The sequence below is a fragment of the Oenanthe melanoleuca genome, chromosome 7 (assembly GCF_029582105.1).
Source record: "Oenanthe melanoleuca isolate GR-GAL-2019-014 chromosome 7, OMel1.0, whole genome shotgun sequence".
Taxonomy (NCBI): Eukaryota; Metazoa; Chordata; class Aves; order Passeriformes; family Muscicapidae; genus Oenanthe; species Oenanthe melanoleuca.
Genome location: NC_079341.1, coordinates 5,311,810 through 5,333,530, shown reverse-complemented (window position 1 = coordinate 5,333,530; position 21,721 = coordinate 5,311,810). Strand labels below are relative to the sequence as shown.

General features: G+C 35.0%; 1 protein-coding gene across 2 annotated transcripts in view; it reads left to right on the top strand.

Annotated features, from left to right (window-relative positions):
* Positions 1-21,721, top strand: part of NCKAP1 (NCK associated protein 1) — a 54,511-nt gene that overhangs the window by 9,813 nt on the left and 22,977 nt on the right. The window contains exons 2-15 of one of the 2 annotated variants that reach the window (XM_056496137.1): positions 1,911-2,021; positions 11,714-11,800; positions 11,997-12,053; positions 13,017-13,159; positions 13,246-13,336; positions 15,180-15,317; positions 15,984-16,032; positions 16,501-16,657; positions 17,234-17,290; positions 17,825-17,921; positions 18,154-18,260; positions 19,324-19,456; positions 20,692-20,773; positions 21,173-21,231. In XM_056496137.1, the coding sequence (XP_056352112.1) occupies positions 1,911-2,021; positions 11,714-11,800; positions 11,997-12,053; positions 13,017-13,159; positions 13,246-13,336; positions 15,180-15,317; positions 15,984-16,032; positions 16,501-16,657; positions 17,234-17,290; positions 17,825-17,921; positions 18,154-18,260; positions 19,324-19,456; positions 20,692-20,773; positions 21,173-21,231 (1,368 nt within the window). Of the gene's footprint in view, positions 1-1,910; positions 2,022-11,707; positions 11,801-11,996; positions 12,054-13,016; positions 13,160-13,245; positions 13,337-15,179; positions 15,318-15,983; positions 16,033-16,500; positions 16,658-17,233; positions 17,291-17,824; positions 17,922-18,153; positions 18,261-19,323; positions 19,457-20,691; positions 20,774-21,172; positions 21,232-21,721 lie in introns of both variants that reach the window. The other variant, XM_056496136.1, reaches the window with a different exon arrangement.

Genomic DNA, 21,721 nt, shown 5'->3' with positions numbered 1-21,721 from the left:
CACGGAGTTAATTAAAAGTTCATGTATTTGAAGCTCTATGTTTAATATTTAATGTCTATTTACAATATAGTTTGTACTTTTGGATTGTATAGACTTCAAGGTGTGTACAGAATAGCTTTTTTTGGCATGTGTGGTTTGCTGCTCTAAGGAGATTGAAGCAACAATTTAATATCTAACATACTGTGGATGTTGCTGAATTTATCTTCATTATAAATTCCTCTTGTATTATAGATATGATACTATAATAAAGTTTAGTGTCTTTGTGGGAAATTAAGCAAATATGAGTCTTGATATCAGAATAGTACATGAATATACATCATGATGGTCATGTACTACTGGTAGGTGTTTTAGAAACTTTCAATAATGACTCTTTGTTTTGTTTTCTTTTCTTGGCTACCGTTTCTTTTTCAGGTATGTAAAACTTCACTGAGTTTCTCTCCTTTTCTCCCCCTGTAGTTGCATGTGATGTTTGTTAACCTTTTTCCCTCTCTACCTGAACTTAGTTTGGAAATACTATTAGTAGTTACGTGTCTCAGTGTATTCACAGTGCTTTGCTCAATAGTAAAATTCTAATAAGTAAGTGTGAAGTTGTTTGTGAGTTTTAGAATAATCAACATCCGGTAGAAAGTGTGCTGACTAGAGTAACAGATGGTTGTAATGTTCTCTTGGATGTAGGTAATAGTGTATTAGTTCACATAAATGTAATACTTTAGAATTTAAGAGTAATTTGTTTATATGTAATTTTTCTCTCTTTTTATTACACTGCTTTCCCAGCAAGGACAAGTTTGGAAGGTTTGCAAAGCTTTTCACCTTCCCTTTGCCCGCTTGCCCGCTTTCAGAATCGGTCTCATACTCCATGACTTCTGTCTCTACAGTCCACAACTCGGTCATAGAAATCAATGTGGAAAAGTTTTAAAATGAGTTGTCATTCGAGTTCACTCTGTTGCGTTAGGAACGCCTAGCATGTAATTTAGTTTTGCATGAGACGTGAAACTCCTTTGCAAAAACTCCCCTGAGGAAAAGTAAAACTAAGTGAATATTTGAGAGCAATGCAGTTTGAGCGCATATTGTGTCATGTAAGTAATGCTGCTTTTAGTCTGTTACTCCAAATGAAATGGTATCACATGGCTCAGAGTAGCAGAGAAGTGTCTGACAGCATGCACTGTAGCTGGCAACAGGAGCTGCTTCCTCAGGTGTCTGTCCACAAAAGCTGTTCTGTCTACGTAAGTTAAGAGACCTAGCACTTAGTTGTGACTTCACATCAAAATTTACTGAAACTTTTTGATTGCTGCTTTTAAAGCTCAGCTTGTGCTGCTGTAGGAATAAAGAACATGAGTAGAGCTTCACTTCCCAGTTTAAGGAAATAGAATATGCTAGGCAAATATTGGTAGTTCGATTGTGGGATGGAAAATTGTCTTGCAGTTAGCTACTGGAAAAAAAATTAAATGCAGATTGGTGGTGGGGTGTTTAGTTTTGTTTCACAAGGGATAGTTTAATCATTTAATGTGCCAGCACTGTCCTCCACAGATGATGACATGATCGAGTTTTCTAACAGTTTGTTAAATCCAGATGAATACAATACTACCTCAAACCAGGAATAGCATTAAAAGGAAACTTTTGTTTTTTCTCCTTCTTTTAGGACTGAGTTTTTTCCCCTCACTGCTGTTCTGCACTAACTGCTTTGATACTTCCATGCATCTTTTTCAGTAGAAGAGCATCTCTGTACTGTTTCCCATTGCATATTTCAGCTGTGACAGTCCCTGCACTTTGCCTTTCATTTTATCACCTGCTCACTAAAAGCAAACAAACAAAAAGAGGAATCTTTCTAGTTTGTCTTCAGATTTGCAACTGTCACTTAGCTTTACGTGGATGATTGTTTCTACTTCATTTTGTATTGTATTTTTTTATAGGCATGTGGTGACCCCAAAGCCAAACCATCCTACCTTATTGACAAAAACCTGGAATCTGCTGTCAAATTCATAGTGAGGAAGTTTCCAGCAGTAGAAACACGCAACAACAACGTAAGTAATCAAATGGCCATATAACTTTTTTTCTCACTACCCTTTCAGCACAATCTGAGAGGTTTACATTTCTTTTTATAAAGCATCTGATGCTGACAGCTGCAGTTAGAATAAGATGTTGATTCAAATGTCTGACAGGATACTTAAAGGAACTATCTTTAAGGAGAGAATATTATACTCTAATTCTGGATGGGTTTTATTAGGATATGACTCTTCTGGTTTTCTTTTTGCCTGCTCTCTTCTATTGCATTTCAAAGAATTGTCAATGGGAAGAAATGGTTGGAAAAGTCATGCCTTACTTTAATAGGAGAAATTCCTGGTAACCAGACTGATGGCAGAAGATGAGAGTTACATAACTTTACTTGTGTCCTAACCAGCAGATCAGTAAAAACCACCTGGCTTCAATGTGGGAAGAAGTGTTTGTACTTTACAGGTACCCTTGCCTGTGGAGTCAGACCCTGTGGGAATAAAGAATGCTGTAGGTACATAAGGATAAACATTGTGAAGTACAGAAATATGGAAATATAATTGTTTCCTCCTCATATAATGAGTTCAGTCCCAGAAGTAAATTACATTTTACCTATCAGTGACTCAGTATTGCTGAATTTGCTGACTTTGAAGGCTTTTTGTAGGTAATTATTAGGCTAGAGGCAAGCATTTTGGCAAGTGATGAACAGTTTTTTCCCTGTTTCAATTTGAAAGACAAGGGCCCTTAAAATGTTTGTTTTACTTGCTTATATTTCTTTCCAAAGGTGGAAAGTGGAGGTAGGTGTTGGGTTTGCATGTTCCCTGCATGCAAGTATGTGCCTGTGTGCTTGGGAGGTTTAGGCTTGCCTTAAACATTCAGGTTTCTGCAAAATGGTAGTGGTGATAGCAATGGGAATAATTAGTGTCTTTTACATTGCTATCTCAAATTTGTATGTAATGTCTCCAATAATACCGATGGAGAAAAAACCCAAAGAAATGAAAAAACCCCTTTACCTTATGGAGGAAACAATTTCATTAACAATGTGCTTTTTCACTTTAGAACTTGTACATGCTTTGTACTCTTTAATATTGCTCATCTTTGTGTTGAATTTGATTGTGTTAGTAACAAATATAGAAGTCCTTCATCAAATTTATTTAAAAATAATCAATCTGTTAAACGATTTTTTGGTAAATGCTTCTGTACTCTCTAAGCTTGGGTGGGAGATTAACTGTTGAAAGATAATGTATGTAGAATTTACTTATGTGTAACTGTGTGTGTGCTTTAAATGTCTTCCAGTTGTTAACTATGAATTTGGAGCTTAACTAATGATAGATATTTAAGGATTTGGTGCTGTGAAGTTTATGAAAGAGATCAAAGAAAACTTGCTATATTTTGACAATCACAGTTTTTAAAATAGGGCATACTCACAATGTTTTGTCACTGCTGTGTGTTTATTTACTATGAGCCAGCCAGGCCTGTGTTCACTAAGCAGAGTTGACAAAAGCCTACCCTCCTTATGTATGAACACACTTTCAAGTAGGATTTTGAGCTGTAGCAATAGGCAGGTGGGGTTTCTGTCCTGTAGTCAGAGCTGATGGCATTTCCCTTAGTGATTTATAGGTGTTTCCCATAGGGCATTGTAACTCCCAAGAAAAGAAAAGTGTGATCAGAGATTTAAAAGAGCAAGAAGCTATTTGGAACAGACACATTTATTAAAGCAATATCACAAAGGATTACTGCAGTGGAAATAGCTAAAAAATAATAAGTTGTGTTTCCTCCTTGCAGTGAAAATTCAAGGACACTCTTTCAGGAAGCGGTTTTGGATTTTGTATGTTCCAGTGCAGCAGTTGCCACTGCCTAGCACTATGTACCTATGCTTTTAACACATGGTGATGGTGCCAAACAAGCTTGCTTTCAGTTTTAGAGAATGGGCAGTGCCAGCTTTTTCAATTTTTTTGGACCTATTTTAGCTGTTTTTCCTCAGGTATTGTCATCTACAGTGTTTTGTGTTTTAGAAATGAGCAACACATTTTTTTTAAGAGTATGAACAGTGTTTGCTGTAATCAGATGATCTAGAAAAGCATGAATTTTCATTCTGTTGGAGCAAGTAATTCTGTTATATTTGCTATTGATACCTTTTACACCTTTATCCATGGATAACAGAGTTCCTGGTTCTGTTCCTCCTTCAGTGTTTGACATGCTGAGTCATGAGAGCAATGTCTGACAGATGCTGATTTTCAGTATTGTACTGAGTGTGAAAGTTTGTGGGCAGCTCAAACAGTGATGTGGCTGATGAATCCTTGCTGACCAGGCTGGGAAATTAAATGGAGTAGTTCATCTTCCAAAGGATTAATTATAGATAAATAATATGTATAGATAAATAATTATAGATAAATCTATGCCTTATCAATTAATAACTCTGTCCCGTTGTTCAAGGGCAGTCCTTGTGATGTCTTACACTTTCCCTTTCTTTTGCATTGTGAATCACATCATCTTGAAATCGTGCAGTTTGAACACTGGGCTCTTAAAGTGCTGATTAAATAGGCCACCAGGGGAGTATTGCTGCATACTGTGTGAAATAACCTGCAAAGGAAGGAATGTATATAAGCAAAAACTTGAAGGATTCAGAATTGAGAAACAAACAAGATAGATAGGGTCCTGTTTGAAAGGGAAGTTTCTTCTCTGCTTGGGGGAGCTTTACTATTTATAAATTCTATTTATAAATAAATTGATTTATTTATTTTAAAATTAACTAAATCTTTGTTTTGAAAAAGCCTTCTAAGCTGCAGATGGCTTCCAAAAATTTTATAGCACCATTGTTCTTGGTCTGTGATCTGATTGTGCTTGTAGTGACTCAGAGTATCATTTATTGGTACTGAATTTCCTGGCCTAGCTTCAGAAGGAGGGTCCCAAAGTAAGGGATGCAGAAGCAGCCTAATTTTTCTGATGGCTATTTAGATTTCATCCTTTTGTAAGGGTGTACAGGCAAGGTTCCTGTCACAGAGAAATCTGAAGAGACTATACTGAAACTCAAAAAAAAATGTTGTAGGACCTAAAAGTTGCTCTGTTCTCAGCCAATGCTAATACTTAATGCCTTTTAAAACCAGAATAAGATACTTCACAATGAGGAACTGGAGATGCAGAGATAAAGGCCAGAATGTTTTTTTAGATTGTGAGTAGGATTTGATAAATCTGCTGCCTGCACAGATAAAGCCTCATGGTTTTGTGTGATGAAGTTGTAGCCTCCCTTCTGCTTTCCCAAACACCACATATGACAAGTAGTGAGAGTATCTGGCTTCTTTCTTGAACATATGTTTTTCTTGGTTTGTTCCTCAGCAATTTCCTTGTAGAAAAACTTGCATTTTTACATGTCCCTTGGAAAAATTGAGGTTCAATCTTTGCTTAGCACAAAGCAGACCAGTGAAGCATCACTTTGAAGTGTATGCTAAGTGTATGGTTAGTGAGGGAAAGATCTCTTTTCCAGATCTCCCTAGTCTTCATCATCTAGTAGGTATGTTCTCAGTATTGTTCATATCAATTTGATTTGTGTTTTGTACTGATGAATTTTTTGCTGTGTTGTGTCTGTGGGGACTGGAAATAATCACTTGGGAGCAGAGGACAAGAAGAATGAGCACTACCAGTCTACCAGGGTTAGGATCTATAGTTTTGGATTAGTTCACTTTACTTTTTGAATTTTTGCCTTTTCTCTTTTAGATCCCAGTGTGTGTTTGATTTGCCTTCTGTGTCTTTCACAGTTTCACTTCATAATGAGCTGGTTACATAGCAAATTAGATGGATGTGGGAGAGGTTGTGGGCACAGTGTGTTTGAACCTCCTTGGCTAAAGCTTATTAGAAGTCATTAATGCTTGCTTTTATTAAATGCTGTCTTCTGTTAAGAAAGCTAAAACCCACACCTTATAAACTTGATTTTAAATTTGTGATAGGTGCTTCCAGTAATTAGTCTTTTTCACAACACTTAATACAAATAATAACCTGATTTTCAAAGTTTTTTCTTTTGGCCCCTGCAAGTGGTACAGCATGTCAAGGAAAATGTCATTTGTTTGCTTGTTTCTAATGAGGCATTTTAGTACTGTAATTTTTGTAGCTCTAGTGAAGATAATTTAGAAACTGTCATATCTGGAAAAATAACTTGGGAGTCTCAGCTCTGCTTCCTCATGTATTGGTAATCCCTTTTCACTGGTCATTTATTTTTCAGGAAATTATATGGTCATTAAAGCTATCACAGCTGTTTTCTTAAGTCTAACTTAAATTATCCCCATATTCAGTAAATGTTAATATTTTTTCCCCCTTTTTGGGGTGTTAGATCTCTTGCATGGGAGACTTGACTTTTCAGATAACTTCCAGCTTCCCAGAAAACCCTCAACTCCCCAAATTCCACCATAAAACTTAACTGGCCTTTTCTATGAGGATTAAAACCTTTTCTAGGTGAGGGGGTGCCATGCACAGCTGCTTTTTCAGCTCCGTTGTTGCTCAGGCAGCTGATAGTGGTAAAGGACCACAAAAGATAAATTTTCCAGAAATCATTGAAGCAGCAGTTTAGGTTATAAATGTTCCCCCTGCATGAGTGAAGTCAGATGAGCAATTATTCTCTGTTCAGCTTTGTATGAACATTTAAGATGTTTTATGCTTGAGAATAGAATATACTAATGATAGCTATTTCACTATTCACTACTATTTCATCCTTTGCAAGAAAATTCAAATTATCTACAGATAAGAAAATTTCATCTATTTTTTTACTAGAAAGTCATTCAAAATTGAAATTGCATAGCTAATGCCTTGCTCTGATATTGCCATACTTACTTCTCTGGTTTTGTATGCAGTAGTGTGTCTGATGTCTTCAGTTCTTACAGGTGTAAGACTGACTTAAAAAGACATATACTATATACAATATATAAAGTTTTTCAGTCTAACAGTCATTTGTGAGTGAGCATTTTTTTCATAGCAATTATAATAGGAAATTCTGAAATCTCTTCAAAATGTTTCACCAAACAGAATTCTCACAATGTAGCATCTTTTCTCAAAATAGTAAGTGCTGTCAGCTACACAGTTTTTCTTGATTTGACCTTTGACTGGGCCTGAATCTGAGATAGGGTAACATCCAAATGTTGTAATTTTTTATAATTATTTGTAATCAATCATTGTTGAATGCTGCAGTAAGCCATATAAATCCATACAAGTTACTTGCCAAGGTAAATAAATCTTGCTCATAGTGTCTGCAATACCTGCCGTGGAGTAAACGTGTGTAACACTTGACCCTCTCCTTCATCACATGAAACTCTTTGCTTTAATGATTGACAATTTAAGAGTTCACCCTTTAAAAACCAAGAAAATAAACAAAAAAGACCCCATTGGGATAGCATTCCAAAAATTGTATGAGCTGTAAAAATATTGTAAAAATTACAATTTTAAAATTTTTTAAAAAATTTGAAATTTAAAATTAAAAAATAATTAAAATTTACAAATTAAAATTGCAAAAATTAAAATTTGCAATGAAGGTGAGAGAATGGGGAAACTGTTTCTTGTAGCTGAGAGGTAGATCAGATTTTAAAGAGAAGGCTCCCTGCTCAAGTTGTCTGCCATTATTAATTCCCTGGGAATAGTAACAATTATGAAGCATCACAGGTGGCTATTTTCTTTTCAAAACTGTTAACTCAAGCTAGAAACTTCAAAACCAACTGAAATAGATCTTGTGGTAGACATACATTAATTAGTAAACACATTAAATATTCTGTTATATCTTTTTATGTTTAGCACAGTAATTCAAAAACTGCTTTTAACTGGAAATAAGAAAACCAAGGACACATCCATCATTCTAGAGTTAATTTACAGAATTTAAAACTGTTTTTTTTATTTTATTAGATGCTTCTGTCTTTCCCTGCTGTTGTGTTATGAATTTTGTAGACACAGAAGTTTGTTCAACTTAATTGAGTTTTTCAGATGTTCATCTAAAGACTCTATAGGTGACAAGAATAGTGAGTATAATAAATGACATAAGAGTACTGGCAGCAATGATTTACCTCTCTCCAGAAATTTAACAGTCAAAATTTATAATACTGCTTTTTGGGGCTTATATTCCAGCTGGTAAGATTGAGCTGATGGTATTTTTGCTGAGAACATGGTAAAATCTATGGTTTTGGATTGTAGAAAACAAATACAAGTGTTTAATGATCAGACTTGCAGGAAAAATACCACACTGATATAAGAAGCAGAAAATTCACCTTCTTACTGTCTATTTTTAGATCATGAAATAAGACATTTATTCACATGCTGCTACTACCAGTCAAATAAACATGATAAAAAATTGCAGTGGCTTTGTTTTTACACACATAAGATTCTCTGAACAACCTCTTCTAGTTTCATCTTTCTTGTGAACCTTTGTAATTAATTAGTATGCCAGGGTTTGATCATTTCTCCCTTGTCTGAGCCACTGTGTTCATATAAGCTTTAAGTGAGGCTGTCTTGCATTTTCTGATTTTATTTTTGCTTCTTTTAATGTACTTTATTTGTTTACATAATTGACTGGGTAAGGATCTTTGGGATTTAATATAAAGAAGGAAAGACACAAGTTAAAGGTCAGTTTCTTCTCCTATAGATAATATATTCACAATATGATAGCTTCACTCTTATTTATAAAATATATTCAAACATGATCAGAGATGTGTTATTTTTTTAATGGACACAATCTCTGGTTAATTATTTGAGATTTTTTTCATCTTGCCATGTTATACTGAAATTTTTACAGGTTTTCATAGGTCTTAAATCTAATTCACCTCATTCAACAAAAATACTATTGGTATAATTTGTGCTTCAGATTCTCTAAGAATAAATAAACCACTTACAGCTAGCCAGTCTACAAGGCATAGTCAGCTATAGTAAAAATAATATTTTGATGTTTAAGGAATTATTTCTTCAGTGTATCCTATTTTAGGATATACTTACTATTGTTGGTTATTGAAAATTTTCAATAATGAATTGCAGGCTAAGGAAAAAAGCCTCAACTCAAGTACAGATTAATATAACATCAGCAACTTCTAAACAGATGTTTGGAAATTAGTAATGGAAAATTTTAATGCTGTGGTTGTGCAAACAGCTACACCCACATTCTTGAGTGATAAAAAAAGCAAATAAACACCCAAGACACTGCATGCTTGTAAGCTGTTATTCTAAACATCACAGATCAGGCTGTGCTCTATAAATTGAACTTTTTGTTCCATACTGATATAACAGTCAGTTTATGTTTTATTTTGGTATTGCTATTTTAAATAAAAGTTTACTGACCCCTTCATCACTCAGGGTTCAAAGAATCGTCATCTTAACTCTAGGAAAGTTTTAGCATCACTTAAGTGTAAATATTTCTGGGAGTATTGGTAACAAGGTAAGAATGCACAGCAGTGGTTGCATAATCCTTAGCTGAGTGTGGCAAATCCCTCCCTATACTCTGTACAGCTTCACAGAAGTTTTGAAAATTTATTATTTCTTTTGTGATCAGGGTTTCCAGCACCATCTACCTTTTTGCCATATCTCCCCATTTCACATATTATGGCTTGAAATTGAATGTGCTGCAGGAGTGAGCATTAATTGGTATTTATTATACCAAAAATAGGTAGTGTACAGATCTTGAGTCTCCTTTAGCATTGCACCTTGCTTACACTGAGTTAGGATTGCAGGGGAAAAAATATTGTTAAGGGGATGTGCAGTTTTGGTTTTGTTTTTTCTCTGCACTAGAAATAATCTTACTTGTGGATCACACCCTGTTGTCTCTTCCTGAAAATTCTTGAAAGGACTTTTCAGATTCATCTTGTTCACACTTGTATTAGTTGCAAAGAAAAAATCCTCTTAATTCCTGCTTTGTCTTCTACAAAGTGGCAAAAATTCTTGAAGTGCTCGGGCCAGGGTGCAAAATGACAACCACATATCTTAACTGAATTTTCATTGTGTTGACTGGTGAAGAGTCCTGAAAATACAAAGCAGACTTTTCATCTGGAGTGGTTCCAAGTGGTCTGAAGGTGTGCTGGAGCTGCACAGACTTACTGGAGCTCTGGAGTCTGTGTGTGATGATGCTGCATGCTTCATTCTCTGAGCTCAAGGCAGTGGAAGTTAAAGCTATATACTGGAAAAGTATAGCTTTAATCCTCATGCTGAGCATCAAAATACAAGTCATGGAATTTGAAAACAGATTTTTGTGCAGCAGCAGATTAAGTGGAAATAATGGTGCATGAGGTGTATCAGGGCAAGTTACAAAAGAAACACTTGCACCTCTTTCAATTAAGGTTTGGCTGATGCCTGTGTGAAGAGACTTAAATAATATATGGGCAGGCATTAAAGTCCAGTCCTCTGCAGTAGTTTAAGAGTAGGCAGGAGTATTTTATTATGTAGCCATTCTGATTTGCTCATAACGCTCTATTCCTGTCTGCCAATGAAAGTGTTACCAGACTTCTAAAAGATCATCATCACCTCTAAAAATTCAGAGGAGAGAAGCAAAACTTATTTTACATATGATACCTAGTTGTGATCCAGGCAGTTTGTTTTACAAATTTAAGGAATTTTGATGTTTTACATAAAACTGAGAATACAGAGCACAGCTTTATAAAAGACAGTGAGCTGAAGAAGCATACTCAGTTCTTAACCTCTCATGAAAATAAGCTAATTGATTTGAAGCAACTTTTTATTCTGTCTTATAATTGATTTCTCTTGTTGAGAAAAAGATATTATTTAACTTGATCATCTTTAATTTAAAATCTTGCAGATTTTTGGAGGGCACTTTTTCCTATTGTGACTGCTTTAACTCATTTCAATTCTTGTATCAGGAAGGAGACATAATTTGTAGCTGGATATTGCCAGTTAAAAATTTGGATGTTTGCAATGCTGTGAGACTGTCATACATAGTTAAACAGAATGGCTGTTCACTAATAGCTGCTTTTTTGTGTTCTTAATTGTCTAAGTGATCAATCAGGTTCCTTCAGAAAATCTTTAAAAATAAATGTATTTCATTGTCTGTTTAAAATATATAAAAAAATAAATCCATGTGAATTATTTTACCTTTGTATTCACGTTTGCCTCTTCCATTGTATCCACAAGTGTCTAATGCCAGTGTTTTGCTTCTTTTATGTTTCTTTATTTTGTTGCTTTTGTTTGAATGTATTATTGTGTTTATATGGAACTGGTCAAAGAACCGTTACTGTATTTTATGTTTGTATCTACATTTTATTTTGCATGCTTAACGTGGCTTTGCCTGGATATTCTTTTTGGTAAGTTCAGAATTTCAAAGCATAATGTTTTTCTGTAGTAAAGTTTGTAACCTGCCACCTTATTTTCTTCCACCTCAAGTAACATAATTATTTTGGTTTTGGCATACTGATTTGTGCTCATGTACTGTTCTGCTTTTGCAAATTATACATATGATAACATAACACTTTTCCTAACTACCATTTTCATCTCTAGCTGAGCTAAACAACATGACTCTGGTACTAATGTGTACTAATGTAACTTTTATCTTCAAAACGTAGTTGGCAGCTGTTAAAATGATCAGTGCTGAGAACTCTGTGTGTATTTGACACTCACAGAACCTCAGTCTTAGAAAACCATTGCAGCTTCTTTGCATAGCCTGGTGGTTACTCTGCGCTTCACAGGTATTACTTTTCAGCAGTCTTCTCAAGATCTTCTAAGAACAGTGTGCATGTTTATGTTTCTCTTTTAGCAACAGCTTGCTCAGCTCCAGAAAGAAAAATCAGAGATTTTGAAGAACCTGGCATTATACTACTTCACGTTTGTTGATGTTATGGAATTTAAGGTAAAGTATTACAAATGTTTAAGTTGTTCTGTCACATTTTGTTTCTGTAATTTTATTCATGAAATAACACTGTACAATGAATGAACTTGAAGCTCTGTTCTTTGAATAAAAAAGAAAAATTAAGCTTCATCACTAATTGTAGTAATGTGATTTAATTATATCTTTTTAAACTAAAGTTATTCCTTTATTTTTCAAGGACCATGTCTGTGAGCTGCTAAACACTATTGATGTATGCCAAGTCTTCTTTGATATTGTAAGTTTCTTGGTTTAAACTTTCAAAAATTCTTCTATTCAGTGTCATGTGGGGAGAAGGACTTGCTTTTGTTTGTCTAAGAAACATCACATTTCCAGTTACAAATGCAAGAGGAATAAAAAAAATGTAGGGTTCAGATTTTTAACTTTCATGATAGAGAGACCTTTCTCAGTAGGCTTTTTATGGACAGTAGTAACAGTATTGTTACCAGACACAAACATTTTTCTGTATATTTTGATTTATTGCATCTGCAGGTTAATTCATAGTCATATGTATGCATATGCCTTGTGAGATTCACAAGACAAGACTGTTACTGGTGTCCACCTAAGCTATGTGAGGAGGTCACTTTTGGAGTTGACTAAAGCAACTACAAAAGCATCTAAAAGTCTTATATTTAAAACAAAACCACCACTCCCCCCGCAAAACCAACAAAAAACAGACATAGAAAAAAAGTCCCCCATAGAAAACCTCCAACACCTTTTCCTGTTGGTTTCAACTTTCTTAATGTTTTTAATGTCACCTTGTTGGTTTGTCATTATTCTAAATTTGGCCAACTTAGATTCATAATATGAAAAAGGAAGAAGTATATATTCTGTGGAATGATGTTACAAGGCCAGTGGGATAGGTACTAATTTTTTACATCAGGGTGTTATTAAAATAAAGTTCATAGGCACAGCAGTGCTGACTGCTTAGTAAACAAGAAAAGTTTTCCTATCTGTTAGGTAATCTGTGACACTTTAGCCTGGAAGGATTTGTTTGGATGCATTGCTTTCATGAGTGCAAACAGTTCTGGGAATCTGAATGAATAAGGTTAAGGTTATACAGACTCGTATGCCACCAGGACAAGAACTTTGTTACAATGGATATTTAAAAATGCTGAAAATTGGTGGAAATGTAAGGAAAAATGTTTTGTGCTTGTTTCTAAAAGTTTTTAAATGCTAATTTACTGGTTTTCATTCCTAGACTGTAAACTTTGATTTAACAAAGAATTACCTAGATTTGATTATAACCTACACAACACTAATGATCCTGCTGTCCCGAATTGAAGAAAGGAAGGCTATCATTGGATTATATAACTATGCCCATGAAATGACACATGGAGCAAGGTAAAAAATTTATTGGATAAAAGATGTGTATAATGTTAATGATAGTAATGGCTACAGCTCAGTGAATTGTTTGTTGTTGCTTTTAGTGACAGAGAATATCCACGCCTTGGCCAGATGATTGTGGATTATGAAAACCCTTTAAAGAAAATGATGGAGGAATTTGTACCTCACAGTAAAGTAAGTAACTGCTTTTCACAGGCATGCAGTAACCTTAATTGGGAGAAACAGAGATAAAAAGTAAATATGCAAGAGTTTTTGTTGAAGGCCATGTGGTATAAATTTTACATAAGATTTCTGCTTACATTGAATGTCTAGGGCTGGGGGTTGATACTCTACTAAAAAGCATAACCTGCAGAAATACAGAATGATAAGACCCATTAGAAAGGTGCCATTTTATTCATTAAGGATTAGAAATTTATTAAAAATCAGTTGTGCATCATCTGAGAATAGCTATTTCTGTGTTTTGTGTAGGCCTGTATCTTGAAATTAATGTTTCTGTGAAGTTGGTTGTTTTGCTGGGTTGCCGTCCTAGATGAATGTGACTTTCTGTTTTGCAGCCTGAAGGGTTTTGCTTTGGATTTTCCTTAAACTGGGAATCCTGGAGATCATCACTGCCTCTTTAACAGTAGCTCCTGTCCTCAAAAGCTGATACTCTGCTGAGTTGCCTTCACTGAGTTAAAGCAGCTCAATTCCTTCAGTCCTTTCTGTACAGATGTTTCTAAGTTTCTGTTCTTACACAATTGTGTTGCAGTTCCGTGATGTTTTATCTAGGCTGTATTTTCATGTAAGAATACTTTTTTTTTTACAATTTACTTTGGAATCTTTGGCAGTAGCTTAAGTTAAATTCTAAGTTACTAGAGTTGAAAGTTTTTAAGGTTTGGGTTTTTCTTTACCTATTTTGAAGTTTAGGTACTGGTTGTGTTTTCCTTCTCTAGTTTTCTTGAGATTTTTCTCTATTTCCTTAAACTTTTCAGTATTGTCACTAGAAGTTCAGAGTTTTTCAGCTGCTTTCCTAAGTGCTCTGAAGTGAAATAGTTTCCAATACTTCTAACTTGTCTGTAATCTTACTGCTGTTACACTTTCCATGATTGCTGTCTTGTTAAGACATACTTAGCTAGGGATCTCATTTACTAGTAATCTTTTCTGGTGCTCATTTTAGCAAAGATGCTTTACTTCTCAGGATTATCTTTGTTTATGCTCTGGTATTTAATAGTGGATCAGTCCCTTACATTGAAATATTTGCAAAGATACCTTTCAGTGTGATTTTTTGCTCTTGTGCTTATTTTGTACTAGAAGTACAAATTTGGCTCAGGGATCTTTTCAGGTGCCACACTACAGAAACACATTCTTGGGTTGTGCTCTTGTGGAACTGCACACTTAAGTTGTCATTCTGTAATCCCACTGCTTTATAGCAAAGCAGGCAGTTATTGTTTAGTCCTTTCCATTAGCTTTGGCAGATGACTTGTTTTTTTTTTTGCCTGAGTGATCATCTCTGCTCTGACACTGCTCAGATCTGGCTCCCTGAGGATTCATTCAAGCCACCAGTATTGGTACAAAAGTCAGGGAAAAGACTTGCTTGGATAAGCTTACTTCGCTACAAAGATATTCCTGCAGACATTATCTGTTCAAAACAATTATAATTTGCTACCATAGGGAAAGACATAAACGAAGTGGCAGTACATACAACAACTGGGATGCTTGAATAAATAATGAACAACTTCCAGTTGTATGTGAGAGGGCTTTTGTGCCTTATTGGTTTTTTCCCATGGCCTCTTATTCTGAACTCAGAATTTTGTAACTGACTAAAAATAATAGAAACCAAACTCTTGCTTCTTTGCATCCTTCCTCTAGCCTGGAATAGTCTTTTATATGTTAAATAAACTAGATGAGGTCTAACCTTATGTTTAATTTCAAAAGTAGCTCACTAAAATGTTTTGATGATTGTTAGTAATAATGGTGAGCAAACAGCTCTGATGAAATAGTACTAGCCATTCAAACTAATCATCAGCCTTCTTTCTAGTCCCTTTCAGATGCTCTGATTTCACTCCAGATGGTCTATCCTCGACGAAACCTCTCAGCTGACCAGTGGAGAAACGCACAACTACTGAGCCTCATCAGTGCCCCCAGTACAATGCTTAATCCTGCACAGTCTGACACAGTATGGTCTTCTAATTTACATTCTGTGATACAGTTAACTAAGGTTTTCTTTAAAATAGTTGTCTGTTGGATTACCTCTATGTGACTTTTAATCAGAGAAGTGAATAGGCTGATTAGTACAGGGGAAAAGTTTTCTCTCATTAAGTAAAGTTTGTTACATTAACTCATACCTTCAGTTTTAGTAATTTGTTGACCAGAAGATGAAGGGAAGCAATGTTAACTTCTGCAGTTGTAGAGGGGAGGAATCCTGTATACCTTCTCAGGTGTTTGCATGCCAGGAGACTGGAAATCAGAACTGGTCCTTCCTGTAAAACTTGTGTTTGCACTTGCTGCCTCAGCTGTGATATGAATGATTCTCTTTCTGAAAAAAAACTGAAGCTTTAACTGCTGTCAAGTCATGATTAGTATCCATCAAAAGCTTTTAATTCTTAAGTATTGTTAAATGCAATGTTGACTGAAAAAAAAACCTCAAAATTTGTTCAAGGTGTTGGAGGGCATGGAAACTCCATTAATATTCTAACCCTCAGTTTCTGAAGTGCTGAAACACTGAATCAGTGTTAGTGGTCAGCATCCTTCTATGATTCATCAGCATTTAAGGTTTTGTTTGTCCCTTTTTGCTAAGTACTTATAACTAGAGTGCCAAAAATTACTGTGTTTTTTTTAACAGATGCCATGTGAATACCTATCTCTGGATGCAATGGAAAAATGGATCATTTGTGAGTAAAATATTCTGAAACAACTCATGGCTGTATTAAAAAACTGGTTAACATTTAAAAGACTACTTGCATTCTGTACTGTACAATAGCTGTTGTATTCAAATAAGATTCTAGAAAGCTTGATTAAATTTCATTTGTACTAACATGCAGTGAAGCTAGAATTCAATGCTGCTGGGATAGTGTGTCATCAGTTTGTTCCAGACTTTGACTGGAAGTGAGGGCTTTAGTAATTCTGATGAAAATAGTCGAATAGTATCTGAATAAAGTAATTAATTTCACAAAAAATATTGCAAAAATACATCCATTAGAAATTAGGAGGTATTTTTTATATATTAGAAAATGTTATCCACTAAGAGTTTAATAATGATCTATGCAAACTATTTAAGACAAAATACATAATCCTCTCACTGCTCTCTTACTGTCTTTGTGCATCTGATTTGTGACGTACATCAATGTGAACTTTTGAAGTTGGATTTATTTTGTGCCATGGAATCCTAAATAGTGATGCTACAGCTTTGAATCTTTGGAAACTTGCACTTCAAAGCAGCTCTTGCTTGGCTCTGTTTCGAGATGAGGTGTTCCATATTCACAAAGCTGCAGAAGATTTGTTTGTAAACATAAGAGGGTAAGTTTTTGTTCTCCTTTCAGAATCTCTGCTAAAAACACCGTATTTCTTGAAGAAGTGTTTCATACAGATTACTTCTGCTCCACATAAGTTCTGCTTAGGTACACAAACATTGTTGCTTGGTATCTTGACTATTTCTTTAATGCATAAGTTTTAGGGGCCTGATTTCATAACCACACCTTTTTTTATCTCAGTTCTGAAAGCCTGGTGAGTCAGTCTCTAAAATGGCAAGTCTGTAAGATTAATGATCTCACCCACAAATCTCGATTTACTGAAGGGAAATGATGTTACAAATGTGGAGTTGGCTTGAAAAATTGCATCTTGCTGCCACTGTTTCTGCAGTACATTATATAAAAACTCAGAAGCAAAGTTGAGACCTCTACCAGCAAACACCAGGAACGCTTCAGTAGAAAGTATTTTTGATTTGGGTATCTAGTTTCGGCATTTAGCTCTTCTCAGGAGCTGGTTTTCTGCTGTATCCTGTTTGCTGTAGCATTGTAGTTCCTCTCAAGTCCCACTCAGCTCTTTCTAAAATGTGATACTGTTTCTTATACCGTATCTGATTGGTTTTTGCAGCTACAACAAGCGGATTAATGACATCAGAGAGTGCAAAGAAGCTGCTGTTTCACATGCGTAAGTGTCTGAAAAAGTTTTTCTGACAGATATTTGGATTGGTTTTCTTAAAACAAAATCATGAAGATTGTACAAATAGAATTTGTCAAGTGCTGAATTAGTCATGTATTTTCAAATGAGATAATTTATTGATTGTTCTTTTAAATCTGGATTTGCTTAATGTCACTACTGATTTAACTTCCCAAGTTTTAGATTATATTTCAAATTATCATGATGGCAGCATTGAGTTTATTTATTAGTTTTGTTTTGTCTGATTACAAAATGTGAATGCAGATTAAATAAAAATGTTTTAATGTAATCAAATGCACATCACAGAGAGGGAGCAGAGAACCTGGGATTTAAATTCATTGATGCTTTCAGAATATATGGTGTTGGGGATGAGGATGCCGTTTTTTTGAACCACATTCTTCAAAATTCTGAACTTTTGAAGTTGTTATAATATAATCTGCTTATGTTTGGTTTGATCTTAACTGCTTCTGAAAATCAAGTATTCTGTGGGTAGCACAGTGGATAATGGATGTTCTTTTGATGCAGGGGTTCAATGCATAGAGAGAGACGCAAGTTTTTACGTTCTGCACTCAAAGAACTTGCCACTGTCTTGTCTGATCAGCCAGGCCTGTTGGGTCCTAAGGTAATTGACAGCTTTTATGGTTTGCATTTGTGCAAAAAACCAGTGTGTTTCTTAATGGTAAATCCAATATTTATATTCTTTGGCGGGAAAAAACTCTTCACTCTGAGAAAACCTACTTAAATCTAAAAGTTTTTAAAATTCTTGGCTTTTAGAGACTGGTTACCTCTTGAGTGCACCAACTATTCAGCTGTTGTGTATATTGATAAGCTTGTGAACAATTTTTGTTTTTCAGGCACTTTTTGTATTTATGGCATTATCCTTTGCTCGTGATGAAATTATTTGGCTTCTTCGTCATGCAGATAACATGCCAAAGAAGAGTGCAGATGATTTCATAGATAAGTATGTTCATTTTTGGTGCAATACCTTCATTACTAGAATTTCACAGACAAAATAAATTGGAAGGCAGTGGAATCTCAGAAAAGACTGGCCATATGGAGCAGCTGGGAACATTCAGAAAAATTTTCCTTGGTAATATTAAGTGTCCCATCAAAACAGAAAACTAAAAATACTGTCCTAGAAATTGGAGCACATCAATGAAAATTCATTTATAAAATAAAAATATTTTGTTTATTTAACTTTGAATAGGCAAAAATAAAGTTTTTTCATGGCTTCACTGATTTTGCATTGATCAAATCAATGAAGGAGGCAAGAAAGCTTTCAAAAAGCTTTATTTGTTGGTTTGTAGAATGTCTCTGGTAGCAAAGCTGCCTTTTAAATCATCTAAGCTTTAATTATGTAATACAGCATTAGTGTCACCATAAACAGATGGTGAAAATGAGAAATATGATTACAAGATCTTACAAGTGTGGATAGGTAGGAGAATTTTCAATATTATTGGACACAAGATTGAACTGAAAGACTGCAGGATATTAAACAATAACAATCACAAGGCCATTTGTAGAGCTGGATGGGAAAATCTTGGAATCTCTCCACTGGATTTAGGTGCTAAGGAAGGATGGAGGTTCCAGAGCCTCTCTGAAACAACCTGTACAAGTATTTAACCATCCTCATGGCTTGGGAAAAAAAACCAGAAAAGCAGTTATTAAACTTGTATTTTCAGGTTTAACCAGTTTTTGGGAAAAGCATTTTTTTCAAATTGAGCTGTACAGAAGGGTTTCTTATTTAGAAAATGAACTGAATAGTTACATAAATTTTTGAGGATTACTATGGTGATATCCTGCTAACTTATGTCCTGTTGAGTGGATTTGACCTTGCAGAGAAAATTACCTATGTAAACTCTTTCTACAACATTGACAAATACTTTCTTACAGAAATTAGCTATTGATAATTGTTTTAAAAGCAAAGTGCACGAGAAAATTCCCTTGAGAAGCATCCCACTGATAGAAATCTGTTTTAATATTTTGAGTGATATTTGTAAGCTTTTCCTTGTCTTTTTGTGTAGGCACATAGCTGAGCTAATATTCTACATGGAGGAGCTCAGGGCACATGTACGAAAATATGGACCAGTGATGCAGAGATATTATGTACAGTATCTCTCTGGTTTTGATGCAGTGGTCTTAAATGAGCTCGTGCAGGTATGGCAACATCATGATTCTGGGTTCTCAAATGCACATTTGAGCAAGGGCTTTTTGTCCAAAATGGCATCATAAAATACATCCCAGTTTGTTGATCTTGTTGAGCTTCATGGAATAAAGCAAATTAACTTACTGTTTAATTCTGAGATTTAGAGTTGTACTTGTGGTTTCTGTACAGAATCACAGATTATCCCAAATTGGAAGGGACCCACAGGACTCAAAGTCCAGCTCCTGGCCCTTCAGAGTTCACCTCAACAATCCCACCCTGTGCCTGAGAGTGTTGTTCAAATGCTCCTTGGGGCTGTGACCCAAGCCCTGGGGATCTTGCTTAGTGCCCAACCACTCTCTGAGGGAGGAACCTTTTCCTAACTCCCAACTTAAACCTCCCAGATGCAGTTTCATACCATTATGAATGGTATGAATTTATATACTTCAGTATTCTTATATGAATATTATGAAGCACTGTTATGTTTAGATTTATGTTTGAAACAGGCGCTGTCACTGAAGAGGTATAGAAACCTTTTCTTATTTAGCCCAACCAAGAAATTATAAACTTCTGAATTGCTTTGGTTTTATTCCCTCGTGACCCCACTAGATAGAGTCCAAACTGAAAAAAGGGGATAAAATGGGCTTGAATTTTAGTTGCCATTTATTCATAACATCTGTCAAGCACCAGATTAGAGAAGTGATGGAGTAGTAATTTGGATTTTTTTCAGCCTTTAGGTTTCAATATCTGTTATTGCTGGAACTATAAGAAACTGCTGCATTGCATTATTTAATAGAAGTGTGGTCCTATTAGTGGCTAAAACTAAAAAGATTTATGTTGCATTTTGTAAAATTTGAATGTTTAGTAAAATACATTTGAATTTTTAATTAAAAGAAAAATGGAGAGAGGGGTTTTTTTTGGAGGTAAAGTGATGCTGATGTGGGCTTCCTTACATCCTGCTGTAGCCAGGTTTTCTTTGCAGACAGGACAGAAAACATGGTGTACTATGTTTATTGACAAGTTTTCCCATTTTGAGCTGATATTGGTTTGGAAGCAATCTTTTCTAGGTATTTGTCATCAACCAATGCTATTAAATAGCACTATTTGAAATATTCATTGATTAAGTTACCTTTTGTAGGGTCTTGAACATTTCAGAGTATAACTGATAAATGGGGCATGGATATTGACATTGTTTCATAAAGCAAGTTTAAAGTAATAATAATAGTAATAGCAACAACATTTATTTTAGAATCTTTCAGTGTGCCCAGAGGATGAATCAATCATCATGTCCTCTTTTGTAAACACAATGACTTCACTAAGTGTGAAACAAGGTAAGTTTAAGTGATATTGGAAAAATGGTAACAGGCTGGCAGATTCCTCTGAAAAGGAATCACTTTTGTTTCATGTAATCACTAGGAGATAAACTGCATTTGTTCCCTTGTTTGTTTTCCATTTTTGTATCTGCTTCTTGTGGTGTCCCTTTTCTAAAGGATGCTATTGGGTAGTAATCCAACCTTTTAATATAGAAAATGTATTGCACATATTTTCATCTTGATATTTTAATTCCTTTTGCTGCAATTGTACTGGATCAAAGTTCTTGGTAAAAACATGTGGTTTGTTACCCAAATAAATCTTTACTACTTTGGGGTTTTTAGAAGATCTGATCTAGTATATTTGAGTTTGTTATCATTTTCTAAGGGTTTTCTGTTCTATATTTTCCCCTGATGCAGTTGAAGATGGAGAGGTATTTGACTTCAGAGGAATGAGGTTAGATTGGTTTAGATTGCAGGTAAGAATTGGTAAATATGTATGACATTTCACTAACTTAAAACTAAAATGTTTCATAGATTACTACTGTTCTAGATTACTCTCACACTGCAAGTGGGTGACAGGCTAACTAAAAATAATCTACTCTTAAAATCAAACAAATACTTTCACAGATAATTTGCTATGTTATGATATAACTTTATCTGCTTTGGGTACTTTTTACAAATCATCCCTTGGGGCATTTATAACAGTACAGAAATAGAAAGTGTTGAGGCTGAGCTGTTTGGTGGGTGTGCAGAGTGTGATTCAGCCTAACTGGTAAGGGAGAGCTTACAAGTTTGTATTTTGCCAATACATTCGTTCTGTAGTTTATCAGTGAGTTAGTGCCTTACTCAGTGGTTGTTTAGAGACTTCACTGAAAGGCAGTTTGCTTTTTTTAAGCTCTAGTGGAAAGAGAAGAATCCCTGCATTTAATTATGCAGGTGTCGTGTGCATAGTGCAGACAGTATTTC